The sequence below is a fragment of the Sinohyriopsis cumingii genome, chromosome 1 (assembly GCF_028554795.1).
Source record: "Sinohyriopsis cumingii isolate HCF-2022 chromosome 1, ASM2855479v2, whole genome shotgun sequence".
Taxonomy (NCBI): domain Eukaryota; kingdom Metazoa; phylum Mollusca; class Bivalvia; order Unionida; family Unionidae; genus Sinohyriopsis; species Sinohyriopsis cumingii.
The window spans coordinates 579,187-605,707 of NC_142961.1; the positions used below are offsets into that span (position 1 = coordinate 579,187).

Here is a 26,521-nt window from a genome sequence, read left to right on the forward strand (position 1 = left end):
TTTTTCGGTGCACACACACACACACACACACACACACACAAGTCGTACAAGCTCATGTCTTCTAAAAATTGAGACTGGTACAGTAATTAACGCATACTAAGACTACGGTGTCTGCAGGGCCGGCGCTACCATATAGGCAAACTAGCAGCCGCCTAGGGCGCTGATTTCAGGGGCGCATTTTTAATTTTTTTTTATTGTTTATAAATTTGGAAATTGATATTTTCCGGGGGGGGGGGGGCGCGCCAGAATCTAACCTTGCCTAGGGCGCCAGATAGTCTGGCCGGGTCTGGCGCCAGCCCTGGGTGTTTGCGAGGTTATGTCTTACGTATTAAAACCCTGTCCCGCTACTGAACTGAGTGAGGATGAAATTTATTTCCTTACTGTATATATTATGCCATAAAAAAATTCAGGTTTTATTTGTATTTTGTAAAGTTATGCTTGTTGGACAACACTATTGTTTAGCTTATGCTTTTTATATATATTTTTTCTGCTTCTTTCAATGTGTGATTGTAAAATTATGAATGTTCACATGTAACAGTTTTCCCGACATGTTGAAAATAGCGTTCTCGACAAGAAGTGTTGTAAGGGAACTAACTCTAGCGAAACAGGAAGTAGGTTGCAGAATGGCAACTCTTGTTGCTTAATTTGTCTACATTATATTGTTTGGGCGTTAAACAACCACACCCAAAGTATAACAATGTAGCCATTGATAGGATTTGAATGGGACAATGGTTAAAGAGAGAAAAATGGATGATTTGAAATTTAAAAAGGTACGCTGCTGTTAGTGAAAAACTTGGAATACCGAAATATTCATTTGAACAGCATCTGCGTCAGTGATGAAAACAGTAGGTTCCAGTGTCTACCGATATTTTTGCAGTTGACTTTTATCATATATTGTTTACATTGTTGTAAGTCGTCAGTGTTTGATAGCATTGGCAATATGTGATGCATTTTGAGAATAAGAAGTCGGGAAATTTTTTTGGAAATCTCGACAGCCCAACAAATTGTACTCCGCCTCTATACAACGAAAGACACATCACACGATATTTTTGTGGGCAGGGGGATGATAGCACTAAAACAAATACATGTGCTGTGTCTTACATTGTAGGACTACGCCGCCACATACTTTATTATTATGACAAATACTGACCATGGTCTGTTTAAGTCAGTATTGTAAGAAAGTTTTTTTTTTTAAAAAAAAAAAGCAGTGGCGGGCAACAACGTGTTGCTCAGCGCGCCATCATCGTCATTATTTGCACTTGTCTGCAAAATGCACGAAGTTTTCAAACATGAAGAGATGTTAAACAGAAGCATAACGAACTTTTTGAAGTGGATAAACCGTATATGCTTGGGATATATTTCATACAACATGTTAATTCAGGTGGAAACAAAATATTTTAGCGAATATCGGCTTCAGGTAGTACCTAGATTACATTAAGATTATTGTAACAAAAGTTGTACAGGTCATGTACGCATTCAACACCAACTATATCAGTAATGGGTGTCATTTTTTATAATTGGAGTCTTCATACCTTTTAATAGCAAGTATTCACTTGATTTGGATCCTGATGTACCCATATTCTTTTGGAAGGTCATTATTTATACACCCGGAGAATTACATATGGCAAAGACCATTTCGGTGGCCTAAATGGTTAGAGCATCTGCCTTAGATATGGAGGTTGCAGTTATGAAACCTGGCTGAGTCATACCAAAAACTTGTATAAAAAATGATACTAGCAGCTGCCTTGCTTGGCGCTCAGCATTAAGAGATCAGTGTTAGGACTGGTCGACATGGTGTCAGGGTGATGTGACTGGGTGGGACATCATGCTACGTGCCTGTGGCATGATGCACTAGTGCTAAACATCACTATAAACTGCCACACTTAAATATGATAGTAATATAACTGAACATTTTTTAAAGCTACATTAAAAACCAAACACAAACACATGCAGCAAAATCAGGATTAAAGTGCAAGGATATTTTGGGAGGAGATCGATTTAAAGGTCTGAACTAGTACTATCCAGATTGAATGCCACATGCTGTGATGTCACAGTGAAAGCTATGCATATTGATGAATAAATTAATACCATCCTATATTGTGACAATTAGACCTGACACATGGGGCCCCGAGTGGTCTAAAGTGCTCTCCATTACGGAACACTGCCATCTCACCTCTGTCTGAGTGGGTTTGAGCCTCGGATTCAGCTAATGTGGGTATGTGAGAAAGCTTGCCAGTAGCTTCTTGTGTGTCGGTGGTTCTTTCCGGGGTTTTCCCGGGTTCTTCCTCCACCATTAATACTGGCAGCCATGTATAGCCTATCATGTGCTGAAAAATGGTGTTAAACCCTACAACAACAACAAGACCTGACATGTTCTTTTCTTGACCTAGTTTAGTACCTGGCTATCCTTGTAAAAGTCCATAGCGATAGATACTTTTTGGAAGTTACTTGATGACAGTTAAGGTGCAGAGCATTTAATAATCAGGATTGGGTAGACATTGGTGAAACAAAACATTACTTTAGTATTAAATGATAATTTAACATATATGGCTACATATAAAAATGTAAAATTGCTATGGTTATACTTTCATTCTTCCAATCTCCTTCTCAGGAGAGGTACAGACAAAATGTTTCAATTTGCAAGGTTTATTTTGTCCTAGGAAGATTGTGTCCTTCACCCAGCCAGGAATAACCTAATTACTGCCTAAAAGGATCTGAGTCTGGGGGTTTGTACCTTTTTTGTTTTGAGTTTGAATCTCAGTTTGAACATGTCCAATGGTTTTTGGTCACCCTTTGGTGGTAACCTCTAGTATTCCAATTTCCTAAGCCTTAAAGACTACCTAACACTGAGATCTGATTGGTACAAAAACGTTTCTCTCATTTTTTTTCAGGGTGGCATTCGAAGCTCCCACAACTCAAATATAGAGATGCGACGTCCACTGAAGACTCCTATTTTGACTCCACCAGACTTCAATATAGAGCCAGAGAGGTTGCAAGATGACTATGTGGAATATGAAACACAGGTTTGTTTGCTTCCAGTTTCATGATTAGTTATATCAAAATAATTGTGACTCCTGGGCTCTTGACAGTTCTTTTGAGAAAAGATGAAGTCGTTAAAAAAACATAATGTTCTGCTATCCCACCCTTTAACCTCAGATAGTGTAATAAATTTGGAGTATGCACATTTGGTTATAGTGCCCGTTTTAATGAATTCTCAGATTTTTGTGATTACTTGTCTGATGATTGGAATTCAGTACAATGGAAATATTCCTTAGCCTGAAATAATTAGCCATTTACTTGGAGAAAACATCACAGAGTGAAGTGTTAGTGAGGTTCCATGATGCCATGGTTCACTAGTAGTGAATTTAGGTCAAAACCAAATGAGTGTCCCTGGAATAACAAAGTGCCTATTAAAATAATAGTGGTGTACATTGGTGATGTGACTGCAGTGGTTGTTGTTGTGGGGTTTAACGCCATTATTCAGCACACGATAGGCTATGTATGGCGGCCAGTATTAATGGTGGAGGAAGAACCTGGGGAAAACCCAGGGAAGAACCATCGACCCACGAGAAGCTACTGGCAAGCTTTCTCACATACCCACATTGGTTGAATCCTAGACTCGAACCCATGCAGACAGAGGTGAGATGGCAGTGATCCATAAAGGAGAGCGCTTTAGAGCACTCGGCCTCTCGGGGCTCCTTACTGCAGTGGTAGTATTTACGGTAGGAAACGGGTAAATTACGCAATGGAATCAATAAGAAGTGACTCAGCAGATACCGTTTATGTTGCCATGGTGGCAGATGTGATGCAGTTGTATTGGTGAAATGTGCCTGGAAACCATAGACTGACTGGCCTAAGGTGTCATAGTTAAAATAGCAACCTGTGTTAGGGGATAATTGTATAGTTTCTAAGGCGTGAACTGGTGATGGTACGGAAACCTAACAGAGAGAAACCATGCAGATGTGCGGTTGATGTATATTTGGTAGGTTGTGAGATTTGTGATCTTGCATTGATTAGAGTAAAATTTATGTATAGAACAGACACGTTGGTCTTTGGAAATTTGGGGTAAACTTACGATTTCTAGCGGGAATCACACCAGGGTTTGACACCGCTTGGTCAAGTAAAGACCCCTGTCTTGTAACAATATAATAGGACAGAATTTTCACCATAAATACTTGAGAATAAAATTAATAATCAATGAAATTGCTAGGTCACTTGCTGAGACCCATTCCCTAGTCAGAATAGTACTGAAACCATTGATGTAGTTAGAGATGTGTCTTGTTCTATCAGTTCATTACAGATAGCAGGCTTTACTACTGTATGACATCTTTACTGCTGAGTATGCAACAGTATTTTCTCCAGGCCATTTAACATTGCTGTCCTGATGTGTTATTAGCTCATCCAGTGATACGTTTGAACCTGTTGATATGCTATGCACCAATATTAAAATACTTTTGTATTTTTTGCAATTCTTTAAAAATTAATTTGTTAATAACCATTCCAAGCCACATCACTTAAATGACACCTATTGATATTTTTCTTGGTTATGTAATTTAGATAATATCTCTCTTTTTGAGCCATTGTCTTTTGTATTTTGCTTGGGTAGTGCGACCTTCAGTGCTAATTTTGTTTTTGCACTGACAGTCACATGCTTGGCCAGTGACAATGGAGTCCACAGGTAGCATGTGTTATATTTAAAAGTGTGACAATGGAGTCCACTGGTAGCATGTGTTATATTTGAAAGTGTGACAATGGAGTCCACTGGTAGTATGTGTTATATTTGAAAGTGTGACAATGGAGTTCACTGGTAGTATGTGTTATATTTGAAAGTGTGACAATAGAGTCCACTGGTAGTATGTGTTATATTTGAAAGTGTGATAATGGAGTCCACTGGTAGTATGTGTTATATTTGAATGTGTGACAATGGAGTCCACTGGTAGTATGTGTTATATTTGAAAGTGACATTTTTATTTTCAAGATAGTCACATTCAAAATGCTCATTCAGAAAGGAACTGACCTCAAAAAGAACAACATAGAAGTAGCCACATAGTGACCTGGCTAAGAAGATTAGTTGCAAGGCTGCTGATTCTAATAGTGGGATTTTTCCAATGACTCCCCCCAATAGATCATATGAAATCAAAGAACCTTGGTTTAGAACAACTTAGTTATGGATGGTTCAGATTTGAGGGTGGTGGGCAAGTGGTTTAAAGCGCTTTCCGTCATGGATCACTGTCATCTCACCTCTGTCTGTGTGAGTTCGAGTCTCGGGCTTGGCCAATGTGGATATGTAAGAAGCTTGCCGGTAGCTTCTCGTGAGTCGTTGGTTCTTTCCGGGGTTTTCCCGGGTTCTTCCTCCACCATTAATACTGGCTGCCATGTGTAGCCTGTCTTGTGCTGAAAAATGGCGTTAAACCCTATAAAAACAACAACAACAAAGATTTGAGGGGACGGTTGGTTGTGTGCAGGTGTTTGTGTGGCCACATACAATTCCAGGTGCACTATTGCAGTGTATTATTTATCTAGTAGTGGTGGTCATAGTTGTAGTAGTTGTTGTTGTAATTGTTATTTTGTGGAACATGTGATGAGTAAAATTTAATGAATAAAAATTGCATTGTACCCATGAGTTGCTCTTATAATTACGTAGTATTCAGTGAGTAAGGAAACAAAATAGGTTAATAATCTTCCTATCCATTTATCTATTTTTATACAGCTGTGATTGCTCTCCAAACTATATATGTGTTCCCACCTTATTTTTTCATCAACGTATTTATTTACATATATCATTTTTGGTAACTTTAGTTATCAACATCATCTTGAAGTACAAAGAAAGATAAATGGAAAAATAAATTATATATTTGTAAAATAAGTATAGTGTCATTTCCTTCAAACATAATACATTTTATTTGAACATATTTGTTTCACTTTATGTTGTCATATATTGGAAGCTCACGTCATCGTCGTGGGCTATAACATCATTGCCTTCAATTTTGGATCTTTTCAAGACTTGAACTGAGTTTTAGTCAGGAGTTTTATTACCAGGACTTGTGTCTTTAATTCTTGGATTTTTTTGTGGATTTAATTTGCAATACCATAAGATATTTTTTTTTTTCATTTTTCACTTTTGTATTCTTTGGAAATAAATTATTTGTTAAATTTTACAAAGCATGTTGCCTTCGCTCTTTTCTGTTACTTTTTTTTAAGAGCATAGACTCATAACACTAATTTGTTTCTTGTTTGATTGTTAGTGTGCACAAAAATGGCACATGGAATTCCAACCCCCAAAAATGCAATATAATGGAAATGACAAGAAAAAACAAACCCTCATAAAATAAGTATATCATCAGGGCTTAAAATGAACACCAATCTGAGGTTGTAATTTTTCAGACATGACTAAAACTCCAGCCCACTCAAATCAGCTGGAACAGTAAAAAAAAGTTCTGCCAGTTGCTATCATGTATTGATAAGTGGTCTTGTGTCTGATAAAACATAGGATGGCATCCCTTTTCAAGGTTAATTTATCTGTTGATTGTGTTTAAATGAGTAAGTGCTAATGTCATGTATTTGGTAGTGGAAATGGCTGATGGGCAGAGAGACAGCCAATTGATCTATACTTGTATTCTGGCAAAATGCACTACTTTGAATACTGACAGTATAAGATGGTGTAGAGCCACCTCCGTTTGTGTTGCTATGGCAACCATGCTGCCCCTTACACCGCCATCTGCCTGTCGCGTGGGAGATCCTGTCATGAACAGCAAGTCTCTTATCCGTATATAGATAGATAGGCTAGAACTTGACCATTTGGAAAAAGCCAGGGTGCCTGATTCAATGAATAATGTAGAACTACACATGTACAGAATAACATTATCATAGCTGAGAAACATTCAAAACATAGTGACTGAGGTATCCATATGGAAATGTGTAGGTTTGTCATGGTGCATAGTCACTACTGAAATGTCAGAAACTTCGTGATTGCAACAAAGAGTACAGTCATAAATGATGAAGAAAGAAAGAAATTACCCGAAAGTAAGGAAAATTAATATGAAGGGCTAAATGTGACCCAGATATGGATGTGATATGTACTTTAGAAGTATTAATGTGAATGGATGAGTGCAATTTAAGCACAGTTACTAAAATTGCACATGGATCAGTGAAAAATTATTCTAATTTCATGTACTATGTCATATTCATTGGAAGCAATTCTTTGGAAAATCTAAACCAATTAAATTATTTAGGCTTCACATTTAGTAGCGCTCAGCAATGAATCTCCAGATACAAAACATCAAGAGAAATCATTCTTTTGGTCTGTTAGGGTCTAACTAATAATATTGAGGACCTAACTAATTGTATTGCCTACAAGATGGTAAGAAAAGTTTGACCCAATTTTGGAATGTATTTGCATAGTTTGGAAAAGTTTGCTTAACCAGGTCATTCAACAGCTTCATAAAAACACACCTTCCCATCTTAAGCTGGATTTGTGGGAGGGAAGAATTTTCCCTTTTGATGCTTCTCCCCGACATTGAATTGTTGGGTTATCTAGACACTGTCTCACATACCTTATGTATTAAAGGGATGTATCTCCCTCCATGTCTTACCTATTCTCTGAATGTATTATAATCAGGTAGCTTATTTGAAGAAGAAACCAAGTTTTTCTTACATTTCTACAGCAATACTTTCTTGAGTATAATACACATACACCAACTCAGCCTTCCTGCAGTTACATCCATATATTTTCTATGGGATTTGATGCCAGTCCTGGTATCATGGGGAGATCACTTTAAATGCCACCTAGGTGGGCAGATAATCTTTAGCTTTCTTGCTAAAATGTTTTAATCTGGCATGTTATTATTAGTTCTCCTAAGGTACATGTATTATGATCAAGTAACCTCAAAAAGAAACATATTTTACTAGAATAAAATTGGTTTCCTGTTATTGGGTTTCCATCTTCCATCACTTGGTTTGCTGTATTATGGTGTTTTTTCTTCTTCATTTTGTACTGACCCAATATATTTTTTAAGTTCTTTAACAACAAGAAAGGTTCTTGTGAACTTCTTGTAATTAGTATAGCTCATCAAATAAAAGAAATATTTTTGTTGATGTGACAATTGCTACCATATGAATTAATGTTAGAATCTTGTATACTAAACTTTTCACACAAAACAATGGTTGAAAAATGTTGGAGTTATCACCAGTTGAATTTTTTTATATGATATATATTTTGACTGTTGGCTAGGTGACAGTCCTCAGTCATGACTGTCGAGCTATCTTTCAGCATGCCTGTTACCTTGTAATGAGCCACATCTTTTACCAGTGTTAGTATTGCATCAGTATGGTAATTTGTTAGATAGGGGTCAAGGTCATGGGAGACGAATGATTTTTAACATGAGAGAACTAGCAGAAGATTTTCAGTTTCCTACAAAATGTAAAAAATCTTGACCACCAGAAAAATCAGCAATAGATTTGTACTGTAAATTCTACATAATATCTTTATTTATTGAATTGTAAGATGGTTGCTGTTATTTCTTATAGTACCTTGGTTGTATCCCTGATGTCCCCATGGAGGTTGACATCACAAACAGAACTGAGGTACTGAGGTTTATAGACAGAGGACAGGTGAGTACTGATGTTCAAACCTGCACAAATGTGAAAATGAAAGATTTGCTTGTAAGTTTCTATAGTTAATGCAAACAAATTAAGCTGGTAGTGTCATTAATTTAACCTTCATTTTTTTCTGCTCTGTTGAGTTTCAACACTTTTATGTGAGTTGGTTTAATTGGACATTTTCATTGGAACAGTTTGAATTAATTCAATGAACAAGACTTTGCAGAACCTTGCATTTCTGGTTAGAAATTCGAATTTCTTGTGTAGTGTGCAAAACGTAGGCCACATTTGCTACTTATTGTCCATAAATAAAACACTGAAATCTGCTTAAAGGACATCTGTTATTCTTTAATCATTGACCATTTTTACTACACTTCTTATGAGTTGAGTCAATCTGTTAAAACGGATTCAGGTCTTTCCTCACACTGGCAGATCTGGTTTGAGCAGTTTGCTGAATTTATCATTGGAACAATTAATGTTGACCCCTATCTGCTGATGCATTATGTGACAGTGTCTGTGTTGGACTTATAAATGGTAATTAGCCCATGGTCCATTGTTACCAAATTCCTGAAAATGATAATTTTGATACAAAGTGCGCCCACTGGGATTTTTACAAATTTATAAGGCAAGAAAAGTAACATTAAATTTTAGGTATATGAAGACACATGTTCACATATTCTGGACAAATCTGAGAGGAATTTTAGGAGTTTATTTGATCTTTGTTATAACCTTGAGAACTATTTTCCTTCCAGAAGAAGAACTACTTACAAAATGAAGTGGAAGTCATATTCAGCATCTGCAAACAGAACATCAAGATTAGTCGACGGGATGGTAGTGAGGTATTTCTTACAAGACGTTGTTCTTTCAAAGAAAATGTGGAGATTATTTAATGTGTCTCAATGTCTGTATGCTTATGTAGTGCATCCATTTTCAGGATGAGATATTTTGCCACCAAACACATGTCCCTGTTTCTTTGCTTGTACTCTTACTAAAGAAAAGATCCACAGTTACCTGATGAAAGCTTGAAACAATAATGGGTTAAAAATCATTAAAATATTTTGTTCTAATACACGGTTTTAGATAAATATATAATAAGAAACAAAGTCTTAAACTTAAGAAGTTGCACTTACACACATAGCCGTCCATGTCTTAATGGCTTTCAAATTTACAGTTACACATTGAAATAATCTCTGTCATTCCAACCTTGGAGAAAATTTCATTTTCAAAAGCTACAGTACATCTTAATGGGTTCGACATGAGAAGAGTTAGTGACTAGAACATCAGAATTTTGTCTTACTAAAATGTTGCTAACATGCATCTGTAAAGAATAAAAAAAAATCTACGAGTATACCAAATTTCATACTAAGCTAACATCTGTTCTAGAGAGTTATCATATGCAAGGGTGCATAAGAAAAGATTACTGATTGGCCGAAATGGTGCATAAGAAAAGATTGCTGATTGGCCAAAAGAAGTTGAAGGTTTCTAAGTTATGTCCAATTAATTTTCATCCATTTATGTATTTTAGCTGCTTTATCAATAAATTACAGTGCAGCTATTGAGAAAGTTGGTGAGAATTGGGATATACAGCAAAATCAATCCTGTGCCCAGTAAAGTTTTACTCATGATGAGTGGTTTGTGAGTCCTGCATTCTGATTATGTCAGATACAGGCTAAACAGTGCCTTTTAAATTCATTTAAAAGTTAAATGTTGAACCCTCAGTGCCATTTTTTTCATAAGTGCTTCATTTTTATCTCTATATCTTATGTACATGACAAAGTTGCAATCCTGAGATCTATGTTTTGTTTCTTTTCTTGCTTGCAGGAACAGCTTTTACGAGTTCCTATAAATGAAATAGCTGCTATTTGCTATATCAAAGATGATGGGATACATGTATTGGCTGCTAAACATGGTGAGTTAATCTAGGAAATGTTACTTACTTGCATTTTATATACACCTACCATAAGGCAGCGTTTATAATGTTGCGATATCATCCATCTGTCTGTTTATTACCAGTATGATTTCCACACAACTCTATTTGTCTGCCGTCTATTTTGTGGATGGCTTGCATTTGGGGTAAGGAAGATCATTGTGTCTAAAAGAAGAAAATTTGTTTCAGCCAAAGAACTTGCGATTTTTATCATGTGTAGTTCCCAGACTTTGTGGATGGCTTGCATTTGGGGTGTGGAAGAACCCTATTGCCATATTGTGGATGACTTGCATTTGGGTGTGTGGAAGAATCCTATTGCCATATTGTGGATGGCTTGCATTTGGGGTGTGGAAGAATCCTATTGCCATATTGTGGATGACTTGCATTTGGGGTGTGGAAGAATCATATTGCCATATTGTGGATGACTTGCATTTGGGGTGTGGAAGAATCATATTGCCATATTGTGGATGACTTGCATTTGGGGCATGGAAGAACCCTTTTGCCATATTGTGGATGACTTGCATTTGGGGTGTGGAAGAACCCTATTGCCATATTGTGGATGACTTGCATTTGGGGTGTGGAAAAACCCTATTGCTATATTGTGGATGGCTTGCATTTGGGCATGGAAGAACCCTATTGCCATATTGTGGATGACTTGCATTTGGGGCATGGAAGAACCCTATTGCTATATTGTGGATGACTTGCATTTGGGGTGTGGAAAAACCCTATTGCTATATTGTGGATGGCTTGCATTTGGGGTGTGGAAGAACCCTATTGCCATATTGTGGATGACTTGCATTTGGGGTGTGGAAGAACCCTATTGCCATATTGTGGATGACTTGCATTGGGGGTGTGGAAAAACCCTATTGCTATATTGTGGATGGCTTTCATTTGGGCATGGAAGAACCCTATTGCCATATTGTGGATGACTTACATTTGGGGCGTGGAAGAACCCTATTGCCATATTGTGGATGACTTACATTTGGGGTTTGAAAGAACCCTATTGCCATATTGTGGATGGCTTGCATTTGGGGTGTGGAAGAACCCTATTGCCATATTATGGATGACTTGCATTTGGGGCGTGGAAGAACCCTATTGCCATATTGTGGATGACTTGCATTTGGGGTGTGGAAAAACCCTATTGCTATATTGTGGATGGCTTTCATTTGGGCATGGAAGAACCCTATTGCCATATTGTGGATGACTTGCATTTGGGGCATGGAAGAACCCTTTTTGCCATATTGTGGATGACTTGCATTTGGGGCATGGAAGAACCCTATTGCCATATTGTGGATAACTTACATTTGGGGTGTGGAAAAACCCTATTGCTATATTGTGGATGGCTTGCATTTGGGCATGGAAGAACCCTATTGCCATATTGTGGATGACTTACATTTGGGGCGTGGAAGAACCCTATTGCCATATTGTGGATGACTTACATTTGGGGTTTGAAAGAACCCTATTGCCATATTGTGGATGGCATGCATTTAGGGTGTGGAAGAACCCTATTGCCATATTGTGGATGACTTGCATTTGGGGTGTGGAAGAACCATATTGCCATATTGTGGATGACTTGCATTTGGGGTGTGGAAGAACCCTATTGCCATATTGTGGATGACTTACATTTGGGGTTTAAAAGAACCCTATTGCTATATTGTGGCATCCAAAGGTTAGGGTCATTAGGATGGAAACAAAGAAAATAGTTTCTGTACAATAACTGTTTTCCACTCTATACAGTTAGCAAACATTGTGGATAGCTTGCAATTGGAGTACGGAAGAACATTTTGGACTTTGGAGTTAAAAGCTCTGTGATCAAGGCTTATGTAATTGAAAAAATAAAAATGCTTTTTGTACAATAACATTACAGAGATCTCGGAAACACTTAATTACACGTATTTGGGTATTTGGATGCCATTTTTTTATCTGGGAGGCAGAAAATCACTGAGGTGGGAGTCCTCTATATGCATGTAATAGGTGTGCGGCAAAATTCAAAGACTTGCCAGTCCTGCTTCAGCCACCTGCTTTGTGGGAAAATGTGTTGATCATTTAGCTGTGCTGATATTTACAATGACAGAATTCAGTGACTGAAAGACCCCGTGATGTACATACATGTTGCCATTATAAGAGTACATCAGAAAGAACATGATGCAATAGCTGGGTGGCAAGTTCAAAGGCTTTGACTGGTGGCCGGGGTGGGAAAATGTACTGAATTCAGAGTCAGAAAGACCCAGAGATGTACATGTGGTCATTTATAAAAGTACATCAAATAAACAACTTTAGCTTTCGTTATTGTGTTAATTTCCAAATGTGTCAGAATAAGTAGCGCACATGACCTCAGAACCAAGACATGTTGAGACTTAGACAAAATGCCATTCGTAAATTTTGATAAGTATTTTGGGGTTAAACGGCAAACTTACACAGATTGTAACGAGATTCAGAAGAGTGCTAAAGCTGCTAGAATGGATAGTTCGGATAGGACAGTAGCTAAGTGTAAGAAAGTGTGTGATCCCTAGCTTAGTGTTTGGAATGAGTCCTTACTTGGATTAACAAAATTCAGTATCACTTTAATGGACGAACAAGGGGTATTTAACAGGTACATTGACTGACCATACCTTTTTTAAATGCCCCTCGCCTTAGCCCAGTTAGTTCTAGTGTTGTAGCAAAATGTATTCATCAATACATCAATAGCTAGGCCTAGTTTTGATATCAGTTATGTTGACAACCAAACTCTTGCCCATTCACAAGCATCTGTTTTGATAGCTGATTGACCATTAACCCTTTTCCGAGTAAGGTTGAAACCATCAATTTCAAGCATGATATCCATTAATGATAAAACATACAAACATGTGTTTTAAGATCATAATCGGTGATCATATATATTAACTGCCTCTTGTACACTATTTCGTCATAAAATTAGTTTGAAACTGTAAGTGAACCTGTAGACCTAACGGGAAATAATGGTGGACTTCGCTAAGTCTGGGATGTACCAGTTTATTAGATTGTCTGTTTTCGTAAATCATCTGGTAAATATTTTCCAAAAAAATATACATATCATTGAAAGCAAAGCCAAGGTATTATTTTATTAAAGATTTAACTTTAAAATGCAAATGTTGTTGGTCAGAAACGTATGGGACAGCAAATCAGATATTATTTAACCATTGCCTAAAATTACTACAAGGACATAGACAAATAAATAAACCATAAATTTGCACTCCTGTCAATGGACTGTTGTAATAAAGCTATATTATATTAAAGTGATTACATTATGATAATCTGTCCATCTAAAAATAGATGCACTCATGTCTGTGTTGATTCTGTAGGAAAGAAGGGATTGCAACTTTTGATGGTGTGACTCCCTATTTTTTTGACCAAAATGGGAGTCCTGGACTCTTAGTTTTAAAATCCTAGCAAGACCTCTGACATTAGTTCTACATCACATGCATGAACCAAACTTTGTTGATGGCTTGCACTTGAGGTATTGAAGAAGACTACACTGATTTGGTAGTTACTGTGACTGAATGAAGAAAAATGATTTCAGTCATTGACTGTGTACCTTCACCAATGTTAATGACCTATAGGTTGGGCAAGAAATACATTTATTTATTTGGTGTCAAGGGTCAGATGTCAAGGCCTCTGGGCCTAAAAGGAGAAAAATTATTTTTTGAACAATAATTTTAGTTCTGGACCATGTACCTCAGAGGTCTTAAACATGTTGCCTGCCAAACCGTATCCTGTGGCCTGCATAATTATTGGCATCACAAGGTGTGATGAGAGATAACAAAGGTGGTACAGCCCTTGGGCCAATGAAAATGCCCTCATGCGGCCATCAGGGTGGTTTGAATTTTTGTCAAGGACTTGAACTTAAAAGTGAGGAAGAGTCCCATTGATTTTGGGGTGAAAAGTCAAGGTCTGTGTACCTTAAAGAAAAATGGATTTTGCAAAATAACTTTTGTTTTGGAATAAGTTCTTTTGATGAAACACTGTGGATAGCTTGTACTTTTTGTAGTAAAGAAACAAATATACAAGGGGATAACCATGTCATATACTGTGGATAGCTTGTACTTTTTGTAATAAAGAAACAAATATATAAGGGGATAAACATGCCTTAGGTAATGGTCATGTTCTGTCTAATTTAAAAAAAAATGTGTTTCTGCACATTAAGTGATTTTAAAATGTGTGCATGTGTGTGTGAGAAACTAATTTTAATGAGACGTGCCTGTCACTACAGCCAAAATCCATAAGTAGTCTGAGTCCCTAAAATGGATGATGACTATTGCATCTCGGTCTGTCATGTGGGGAGCAGGAGCAGATTGGGTCTGTGTTAAATCCAATTCTAAACTTTCTAGAAGTAATTTTTATACAGATGAGGGTTATTTCCATCCCGGAATGATAAGTGACACAGTAGTGACAGGTGAGTATTATGTCATTAAAATTAGTTTTATCCCCTCCCAACTACATTTTTCATGGGGTACTAATTTCACCAATTTATACGAACTTTATGGTTGCTACAGTCAGTGAATAAAAATCCCTAATGTAAATGACTTTGCTTTAATTATGGTCATTTCGTTAAAGTATGGTCATTTCGTTTAAGTATGGTCATTTTGTTCATTGGCACAGCCTCTTATTTAAGTACTAATGAAATATTTTTTGGGCTGAAACCCAAATAACTGATGTCCCCAAAAATAAATAAATTCACTTTATATAATTTCTCAGAATTTGTCTGCATTTGTTGTTTTTGTCAGGTCACCATAGCAAGCACTTTAGCATCCATGTGCATGTCTCTGTGACATCTGTCTGTACATACATCAAGCTGACCATCCATCAATCATTAAAGTTAACATCTTTCCATTTTTTTCATTCTGATTTGGGACAGGCTTGACATGTAGGCTATGGCCAGCGTTGTATATTTTTTTTTATAGTTGCTTTCTAACTAAAGAGAATTTGTTGTTCAGCTTTTGCATGAGACCATCTGTTTGTGCTGAAATATATACCTCACAAGATTGGTAATTAACTGTTTGTTATAATGTCCTTTCCATTCCCAAATCAATATTTTAAAAGTAGTTATCCCGCTTACATTTTTATTGCAACACAAATATGAAAGTTTTTTTCCCTTTGTTTTGGAGGTACACAGGAGAATTGCAGTTTAGCTGTTCTTCACTGTAAAAGTCAGGTAATGCTACTAAATTATTTTACTTGTGCTTTGATATCAGCAAATTATTGCTTTGTTATCCAATTTTGTTTATTGTTCTTTTCATTATCATCTTGCTAGATTTTATGTTAATTAGACCACCTTGCTAGATTTTGTTAGTTAGACCATCTATTTGTGCTTTATGTTAATTAGACCATCTCTTTGTGCTTTATGTTAATTAGACCATCTCTTTGTGCTTTATGTTAATTAGACCATCTGTGCTTTATGTTAATTAGACCATCTGTTTGTGCTTTATGTTAATTAGACCATCTATTTGTGCTTTATGTTAATTAGACCATCTGTTTGTGCTTTATGTTAATTAGACCATCTGTGTGTGCTTTATGTTAATTAGACCATCTGTTTGTGCTTTATGTTAATTAGACCATCTGTTTGTGCTTTATGTTAATTAGACCATATGTTTGTGCTTTATGTTAATTAGACCATATGTTTGTGCTTTATGTTAATTAGACCATCTGTTTGTGCTTTATATTAATTAGACCATCTGTTTGTGCTTTATGTTAATTAGACCATCTGTTTGTGCTTATGTTAATTAGACCATCTCTTTGTGCTTTATGTTAATTAGACCATCTGTTTGTGCTTTATGTTAATTAGACCATCTGTTTGTGCTTTATGTTAATTAGACTATCTGTTTGTGCTTTATGTTAATTAGACCATCTGTTTGTGCTTTATGTTAATTAGACCATCTGTTTGTGCTTTATGTTAATTAGACCGTCTGTTTGTGCTTTATGTTAATTAGACCATCTGTTTGTGCTTTATGTTAATTAGACCACCTGTTTGTGCTGAAATATATGCCTCACAAGATTTTAATTAACCCTTTTCAATTCCTGTTGTCAACTTTTCAGAACTTAAAGGCAAAAAAAAAAAAACAAATAAGTTTTAAAAAGTGAGGTAAAAATTCATTATCTGAAGTGGAGAAAAAAATTAACATTTCTAATTGGTTTGTAGTATATATTTATTTACATCTGCTGTAAACAAAGATAGTCATGACCACTTACATTTATTACAGTCTCATTTAAAACCTTTAGCTGCAAATTCCAGTGTGTATCTTCCTGTGAAGCCGTTTATATCAGTACATGAATGTTTGCATAAAGAATCTTAAACAAATACTCAGTTGGTATGAATTTTGTGAAATGAATTTAATGCTTTTTATTTTTGAGAATATTTGAGACAAAGCTATGAAATTATTTAACAAGCATAATACAGTTTATATGACATGAATACAAAACTTAAGATTCTATTTATTATATGAAAAAATTAATAAGATCACATAATTGGTTTGTGAGATTCTGTTGATTTTTGTGTGCAGGATATTGCAGAGGCAATCTGTGCACTAGTAGCACAGTGTTTTCACTTGGTGTACACAGATGTAATGATAGACCTGATCGAGAGGACAATTGACATTGCCAACAAGGAGGCCAGTGGCTCACTCAGTTCCTCAGGTAATAAGTATGATGCCTAATTCAGTAGCATATGTATATCAATAGATGCATACTGTATAGAAAGAAGCCAAGCCAGTCCAGCTGTAAACTCCACAGATTGACATACATTTCATAATGTGCTGGAAGATCTGGGTTTATGCAGTTTTTTTTAAATAATCAGCAGAACAAACAGGATACACACCTAATCTGCTGGCACATTATGTGGCAGCAGATCAGGATCTATATTATTCACAAATGGACTTGATTTATAATTGAGTATATATGGTGGTAACTTTTGTTCAGTTTTACAAAAAAACATGTAACTGATAATTTCCTTGTACATAACATAGCCAAACCTGTGCATAACAATCACTTGGGACAATCTGGAAGTGTTCTTTATGAGCAGGTGGTATCTATTTATAAGTAAATTTTAGGTGATATGTGTATAAAAGGACTGAGCCTCTGAACACAGGTTGTCATTACATGAAGGTGGTTGCTTATGCAAGTTTGACTCTGTCAGTTATTTTTAGCCTTCATTAATTGTAAAAGTAAGAAGGAAAGGGCTCATGATAAAAAAAATTAAAATATATATATAACATTTACAAACATCTGTACCCTATATACTTATGTCTCACTTGGACCAATCTGCACAGATCCAGATTTTCCATTAGAGAGGTTGCCAGGGTACATGAGCATGTTGATTTAAATTTTTTTTAATGAATTAATGTGCCTAGTGAGCATAATGTATGAGAACTCTGCAAATTAGTTTCAGGTTGCACATGTCAAGACATACATTGCACAGCATACAAATTTTATTTAACTAAAGTGCTGTCTTGACAAAAGTTGTACCATCGAATAGCTCTTTTAATGAAATATGTTAAAGTTAGTAAATGATTACAGAACTGGATATGTTGGCTTGATATAAATGGTTGTTAAGCTAAATATTGTTGATACATTGGATCATGGAACAAGTATTCTGTTGTAGTTTTAACCTGGCATTCATTAAGAAAGTTTTATGAATGCATGTTTAAAATATGGTTTGCCCAGAAACCCACCATGGCTGAGTTATTTTGAGCCAGAATATGGTGTTAAATGCAAGTCCAAGATTCATTTGGGATGGACGGAAAAAACAGACTCTTGGTCCACCCACTAATGAGTGAGATTTTGAACTAAAATGTAGAAAAGGTAGAATATCAAGTCTAATTAAAATACAAGCAGTTTGAAAGCAGAGCAGTTTTCATTTCTCTTCTCAAACAATTTAGCACTGAGGCATATTGTGCTACAAAAGTATCTAACACTTTAAGGGTTAAGATAAACTGAATAAATAAAGAATACAAAAAGAAATACTTCAGTCTGAACAAGTGGATTATGGCATTGATGGACTTAAAACCCTAATGCAGCATTTTGGAGCAGGTATGAAATCTGGTACAGTGGTCCCCCTCTTAAACAGCCCCCTGACCAGCAGCCACTCACTTCTTAGGGCTAGAATCCCTTGGTACTGACGAGTTTATGTTCAAAAGGACCCCTCAAGAATGGCCACCCTTCTAATATGGCCAGTGGCCAGCATATTAGTACAAAAATGTAAAATGTTCCCCTCACAAGCGGCCACTTTTTATTTAAAATCTGTCCAGAACCAATAATTAATTCATATCTTAAGGTAAGTAATCAGATTATCTCTATCGTCAATACCTGTCTCCCGATGTCACGTTTCAATTACTGAAAAAAATGTTGGCTAAAGTACATGTAAGACTAAGATTAATATATCATTATCTATAAAAGTTGATGTTTACAGGAAATGTTGCGATAAGAGTTTTGGGCTTCACACATCTGTCAAGTTCTTCTCTTTTATGATTACAACTCGACATAATTGTCAAGATCATAACGGGGTCAGCATAGGTTAAATGTAGATTTTGTGGATTAACACACTGAAATTAACCTTGAACAAAACAGGGTACCAGACAAAGACCGAAAAATAACATTACAATACATCTATCACTTCATTTACGAAGAAGGCATTTCATCCACTCTATAAACGTTTTGGCTGCATAATTAAATTGCATACAGTTAGAAACATCCGAATAAATCATTACCAAACATTAACGTCATCAAAGAAATAGAGACGTATTACTTTAGAAGACTTGCTGAACAATTTTATGTAGAACATACTTGATTAAAACAATTATATGCTGAAAAGACTCTAATGAACAACATCGTAATACACAAATAAAAATGTCATAACTAATAAGGAGATTATTCAGCAGCAGCGGAAAAATAGAGCAAATGGAAAAAGAATTATGTATGTACCAAGATTTAAATGTTGTTTTTGAATGGTTTTGCAATGTGCATGACAACAAGGCTCACTCACATATCACGCTTACATCAATTATAAGAACTGTTAATATATATTCAGTTGAAATATAATAAATGAAGATATTAAATGCTTTGAAGTATGTAGCTTTCTTACTATGTACATTACATATACTTCTCATAAGAATTACTCCTCCTCTGGAAAGACCACCTGTCCTATAAGGCCACTTTCCAGTGCAGAAGGGGTGGCTGTATAAGAGGGGGACCACTGTATAGTTAGGTCATCTGTATAGTCAAGTGAATCTTTAGCAGAGCTTATGTTAGTAAAAAAAAATTATATTTTGTAGCAGAAGTATCCAGAATACAATACCTGTAAGCTATGGAAAATTGTACATAACAACCATACAGAACAGAGTCCCAACTTGTTAAAACTGGCTAGCTATGTATATACCACTTTAGACAGCAGACTGTTCTCGACACAGAACAGTATTCATACACGGATAAGGAACAAATTAGCCTTTGAAATCATCATTAGATGAATGCTTATTCAATCAGAGGTGACATCTTTTAAAGATTTTGATTTCTATAGAGAATGGAGCAAGCAGAAAAGGAGACAAATACTTAAGTATTAAGTAAATCTTGAACTGTGGCCATTTTCTCATCCCCTCATTTTTTTCCATACATCCCCCTTATTTTGATGACAAGTGGGGAGTGCCCCCATTTCATAAATTCCTGGCAGCAGCTCTGTAGAATGTACTGGCAGATCTGGGTCTGTTCAGTTTGCTGTGAGTAATCAGTAGAAGACCCTGATCTGCTATCACATTATGCATCAGCAGATCAGGGTATATGTTTGCAGTTGAGCCGACTTGTAAGCCAGATACCAACCTATTATATAGAGACATTTTTCTAACTCTCTATACTATGTATGATGACATATTAGTCTATACTATGTATGATCAAAAGAAACTTGGATTAAAGATATTAATTGATTATGATTAGATTACTCAGGAGCTAAAGTGACATTAATCAGGGTCATTGTGACTTTGGTGTTTACCGCTCCAGTGGCCTAGTGGTTATTGCATCCACCTCGGATGCGGGAGGTCATGGGTTTGATCCCTGGCAGAGTCATACCAAAGACTTATAAAAATGGTACTAACAACTGCCTCCCTTGGCACTCAGCATTAAGAGGTTAGTGTTAAAACTGGTCGGCCTAGTGTCAGGATAATGTGACTGGAAGGAACATCATGCTACATGTTTGCGGCATGATGTCCCAGTGCTAGACATCACTATAACTGCCACAATGCAGACATTGTAGCAATATGACTGAAAAATTGTCAAAGCTACATTAAAAATCCAAATTGCATACACACACTTTGGTGTTTAAAGTTTGTTGAGATAGACATAAAAGTGTGCATTATCTGCCAAAACACCAAAATTTAAGTAAGATAAATATCACACAAAGTTTAATGATTGATGGCAGTTGGAATTTACGAGGTTGCAATCAAGTTCAGAGGGATATGAAATCTGCTCATCTGTAAAATCAATTACAAGAAAGCATTTATCAATGACAGCAAGTAAACCATCACTGAAATACATTTCTGTCCAATCAAATGAAATCCATTTTTGTCCAATCAAATAAAATCCATTTTTGTCCAGTCAAAGCTTCTCACACTGAGACATTATTTGCCAAGTTTACAACTGAGCTCCTGTTTCTGTGATTAGTCTCTAACACAGAAATTGCACAGAAGTTAATTGTGCAAATGGACAAGAACTACTCACATATTGACCATTTTATTGTTCATAAGAAAGCATAATCTTAATTGTATAAAAATAATGATAATAATAATAGTAATAATAATAATAATAATAATAATAATAATGTATTATGGATACTTACTCTTATAACTACATGCAGAATGTGACAAAGGCAAAATATGTAGCTATGCCACTATGCAACAGTTTAAACTTATTGGTGGACTCCATTGATTTTTATACTAACATGGCCACATTCCAATGCAGACACTGAAAGGAGATTTTCCATTCTGAGGAAAATTCAGACTGACTCCAGAGTAAACATGGATCTAGTCTAGTAACAGTACATCATCTCCTAGGTAACCTTTTCAAACACACTTAAATTTTCCATTGGCTGGATCCTCATGTAGTGAATCTTATAACATACTTTGAGCTGCAAAAGCCAGTGGCTTGCTCAACTATGCCAGTCTGGAATCATGTTTTGTGGGCCTTACCTATGTGTAAACCCATTTATGAACCATTGGCTGAGACTTCATTCAAAAATCTTATACATTAAATTGTCTTTCTGCTCACTTTAACTTCTGCAAGAAGAAGAATCCAGCTCTGAGCCTTCTCTATCAGCTGGGTTTTCTAGTCAAAGACCAACTACCTTTGGTACTTCTGTTTCCTTTAGAGCTCCTAAATGTCAGTCATATCTGCACTGGGGACAATCAAGATTGACTGCTTTGCCCAGTTTGGGCACTTAGGTTCTATTTGGCAACTTCAAAAGGGAAAAGGAAGGGTAGGAAACATCTTTTCATTCCATTAAACGGCTCTGTTGTTGTTTCAGCATCCATCATCTCTTGGAGGATTACTGTCGCTATAAAGAGAGTTTATCTGTCCCTCACTGATCTGTTGTTCATAAGAATCAAAACACATGAAATTAAGTCTATCACTACCACATGGTCATATTTCAGTCACTCATCATAAAAGGACATTATGAAGGCAACTGGTTATGACCTTATTGTTCTTTTTCATTTGGTCTTTAATGCACCAAGGCAAGGATATTTCTTCCCAATAGTTGCAGCGCAGACAGCAAATGAGACTGCTTCTGACAGCGGTTGATTTGTTCTACGGTAAGGTCAGTAATTTAATTTTTACTCCTATGGAGGCCATCAGCCTCCCTCCCAATTCAGCTGCATAATAGTTACAGGTGTTGTATTAATGATAATAAAATGTAGTTTTTTAGGGGTTTCAAACTAACTTTAATTATGTAATACCTGTTACTATTGTCAGATGCCCTCCTCTCACCCCACCCTGATGTCCTTCATTAGTCGAGGTCAAGCACTACTGCACATGGGCCTATGTCATGGAGTCAGACTGGGTCTATGATGTACATATGCAGGAACTTTCTAGAATGTATCAGGTCTGGGTCTGTGATGTTGACTCATCTAGAATGTATCAGGTCTGGGTCTGTGATGTTGACTCATCTAGAATGTATCAGGTCTGGGTCTGTGATGTTGACTCATCTAGAATGTATCAGGTCTGGGTCTGTGATGTTGACTCATCTAGAATGTATCAGGTCTGGGTCTGTGATGTTGACTCATCTAGAATGTATCAGGTCTGGGTCTGTGATGTTGACTCATCTAGAATGTATCAGGTCTGGGTCTGTGATGTTGACTCATCTAGAATGTATCAGGTCTGGGTCTGTGATGTTGACTCATTTTAATAGTGAGTATTTACAGTATTTCACCACCTTGTTTTGAGATCCTCCTGAGAACCCATTGTGAGAGTGACACAGTATTGGAAGCTGCCCGCCTAATGGGGTGGGGGGCATTCTAGGGGAACAGCCACTGCAGTTGATTTATTAAAATACCAAAATGAATTTCACTGTTTTCAGATTCAACACCTATTATCCAGCAAGAACCTGGGACATCTTTGTAAGTATAGCAAAATTATGCCATCATGTATTGACCTGTATGTGCCTAAAATTGATTGCAGAATATTTATTTTCTCAGACATAACATATACAGTTTAATTTGTATCTTTATTATGTTTACACATGAGCCAATATTCAATATTTATAAATAAATTCCAATGTTGAGGCATCATTACTCAGTCACATATCATTGTCAATTTTTATTGAAGTTTTAGAAACCAAGAAAAGTTATATTTCCATTTCTACTGGCTGTGTGTTGAGTATTATTATCATAATGTAACCTAGCTCCTACTATCGCTCAGATTTTATTACAGTGCAAAATTTCTCGTGTACTTATTTGAAGTTATATGTGCAAAATAGATTGTGTAATAACAAAAAGTGTTATGAATTGTTATAATAAATAAATAACTATATTACAGTTCTTATACAACCCTGGCTTTAGCACACATCATTATGGAGTTTAGTGTAAATCTGTCTCCATGAATCATTTTGGTTTCAATCTAGTTTTAGAATTGAACATAGTTGTCACCAAAAGACTTATTATAATGTCAAGTTGGTCCCAAGTGAAAGTAGTTTTGATTTGGCATTCAATTTGGCTGCCTTGTTAACACTACTCCTTGAATGAATGGTCATACCAACGTCAGGTTTTCCCCATCTTATGATGTCTACTTGGTCCTAAATGAAAATGAACTGATGGCCATTAAGGCAGACATCTTTAAAATCTTATTGTCGCTATTCCTTTTGAACAAAAAGTCTTTTTGATATGGATCTTTCACTAGAAGATTTGAAATGATGTCAAGTTAATTGCGATTGAAAATGATGCTACTCGCACATCCAGTATAGCTGCCACTGTGTCCATCTTTTTGAGTCTTGTTATTGCTCCTCCACCTGAAGGGACGGTCATATCAGCAAGGTTTTTTATTACAAGACTTGTTATGATATGATATATGATAAAAAAAATAGTGCTGGTCAGACATCCAGTATTGCCACCACAGTGATAATTTGGAAAACCATGTTATCACTACTTCTCCATAATGAATGATCATATCATCACTTAAAGACGATTTTAATTAAAGGACCTCCTCTGAGAGACTTCAGCTTCTCCATAATGAATGATCATATCATCACTTAAAGACGATTTTAATTAAAGGACCTCCTCTGAGAGACTTCAGCTTCAACAAGGCATTGTATGAGGAAGGACAGGAGGCAATTCAGGAAATAGTGATCATATTTACAGATTAATGCAGTCACAATTAGTCAGTCTGGATGCAGATGTATATATGTTTCAGTTAAGAGTTAACTGTTATAAAAATTGTATATATATACTTTCCATAATTCATTTTGAGCTTCGGACTTTTCTTTAAAAATTATTTTTTCTCATTCATGAAGGGAAAATATGTGCTCTTCTGACCTTTCTTAGTAGAATTTGTAACCAATCATAATTGAGCATGTGACATGCAGGAAGTACATGACACTTTTTTAAGATTGGCCAGAGGAGTAACACTGTGGTTTGATTCTTCAATGGTTAATGTGTAGATAGAATGTTATTAGAAAACATATGACTTTGATTTCAGTTTTAAGCATGTAGATAGAATGTTATTAGAAAACACAAGACTTTGATTTCAGTTTAATTTGTTATACTATAATATACAGAAGACATGAGATGCATTTAATGAACTTAGTATACTTGCTATTGCTCTTTTTGAATACATTGAGTTTTTTTTAACACCATACTGAAAGGCCCCCCTTATCACTGCATTGCCCCCCCCCCCCTTTTTTTTTTCTTCAGATTTATTTGGGGCAAATACCCACATTTATCAAATCCTAGATGCAACCCTGTTAATGTTTAAAGATTTATCCTGTACTTTTCTAATATTTAGAATTTTATACACAGTCAGTGTGTAGTATTTGCACTATGCATCCTATTAACACAGTCACATTTAAACCAAATACAGCTTGCATTTCTTTCTTATGCCTTTGCAAACCCAGTATCTGCAATGATAAATACTACACCATATTGCTTCTGTTTTATATCTGGTATTTTTTTTAATAAAATATTTTCTTTTGATAAATATGTATTTAACAAAAAAGTACTTGTGTCTTCTGTTTTCTTCAAAATAAACATTGATGCTTAATTTCCAGTCATGTACCTAATGAGCGAGCTCCTAGCACGCTTAGCAAGACCAGCAATGAGAGCGGTCAAGCTGAGATCATATTAAGGGATTACATGAAAGAGGTAAGTCTAGTATAACATCGAAATGAAGTAAACAAATACATTTCCATGGGCAAATTCTTTTGGAAATATTAATGAGGAGTAAATTATAATGAAGTTGATCAACATTAATAGCAATATGATATTGGCGGGTATGGTGTTCATTCGGATAAATCATAGTGGGGGTATGGAGATGGTGTTCATTCAGATAAATCATAGTGGGGGTATGGAAATGGTGTTCATTTGGATAAATCATAGTGGGGGTATGGAAATGGTGTTCATTTGGATAAATTAGAGTGGGGGTATGGAAATGGTGTTCATTTGGTTTGATAAATCAGAGTGGGGGGTATGGAAATGGTGTTTGTTTGGATAAATCAGAGTGGGGGTATGGAAATGGTGTTCATTTGGATAAATCAGAGTGGGGGTATGGAAATGGTGTTCATTTGGTTTGATAAATCAGAGTGGGGGGTATGGAAATGGTGTTTGTTTGGATAAATCAGAGTGTGGGTATGGAAATGGTGTTCATTTGGATAAATCAGAGTGGGGGTATGGAAATGGTGTTCATTTGGATAAATCAGAGTGGGGGGTATGAAAATGGTGTTCATTTGGATAAATCAGAGTGGGGGTATGGAAGTGGTGTTCATTTGGTTTGATAAATCAGAGTGGGGGGTATGGAAATGGTGTTCATTTGGTTTGATAAATCAGAGTGGGGGGTATGGAAATGGTGTTCATTTGGATAAATCAGAGTGGGGGGTATGAAAATGGTGTTCATTTCGATAAATCAGAGTGGGGGTATGAAAATGGTGTTCATTTGGATAAATCAGAGTGGGGGTATGGAAATGGTGTTCATTTGGATAAATCAGAGTGGGGGTATGGAAATGGTGTTCATTTGGATAAATCAGAGTGGGGGTATGGAAATGGTGTTCATTTGGATAAATCAGAGTGGGGGTATGGAAATGGTGTTCATTTGGATAAATCAGAGTGGGGGTATGGAAATGGTGTTCATTTGGTTGATAAATCAGAGTGGGGGGTATGGAAATGGTGTTCATTCAGATAAATCAGAGTGGGGGTTATGGAAATGGTGTTCATTTGGATAAATCAGAGTGGTGGTATGGAAATGGTATTCATTTGGTTTGATAAATCAGAGTGGGGGGGTATGGAAATGGTGTTTGTTTGGATA

General features: G+C 36.1%; 1 protein-coding gene across 3 annotated transcripts in view; it reads left to right on the plus strand.

The window, feature by feature from the left end:
• Positions 1-607: 607 nt before the first annotated feature.
• The window catches only part of LOC149806305 (cerebral cavernous malformations 2 protein-like), a 37,515-nt gene continuing 11,601 nt past the window's right edge, over positions 608-26,521 (plus strand). The window contains exons 1-9 of one of the 3 annotated variants that reach the window (XM_089951408.1): positions 608-845; positions 2,892-3,023; positions 8,527-8,610; positions 9,351-9,437; positions 10,420-10,505; positions 15,644-15,695; positions 17,041-17,173; positions 23,091-23,130; positions 25,272-25,365. In XM_089951408.1, coding sequence (XP_089807534.1) covers positions 837-845; positions 2,892-3,023; positions 8,527-8,610; positions 9,351-9,437; positions 10,420-10,505; positions 15,644-15,695; positions 17,041-17,173; positions 23,091-23,130; positions 25,272-25,365 — 717 coding nt within the window. In that variant the 5' untranslated portion in view covers positions 608-836. Of the gene's footprint in view, positions 846-2,891; positions 3,024-8,526; positions 8,611-9,350; positions 9,438-10,419; positions 10,508-15,643; positions 15,696-17,040; positions 17,174-23,090; positions 23,131-25,271; positions 25,366-26,521 lie in introns of all 3 variants that reach the window. The other 2 variants (XM_089951401.1, XM_089951395.1) reach the window with 2 other exon arrangements.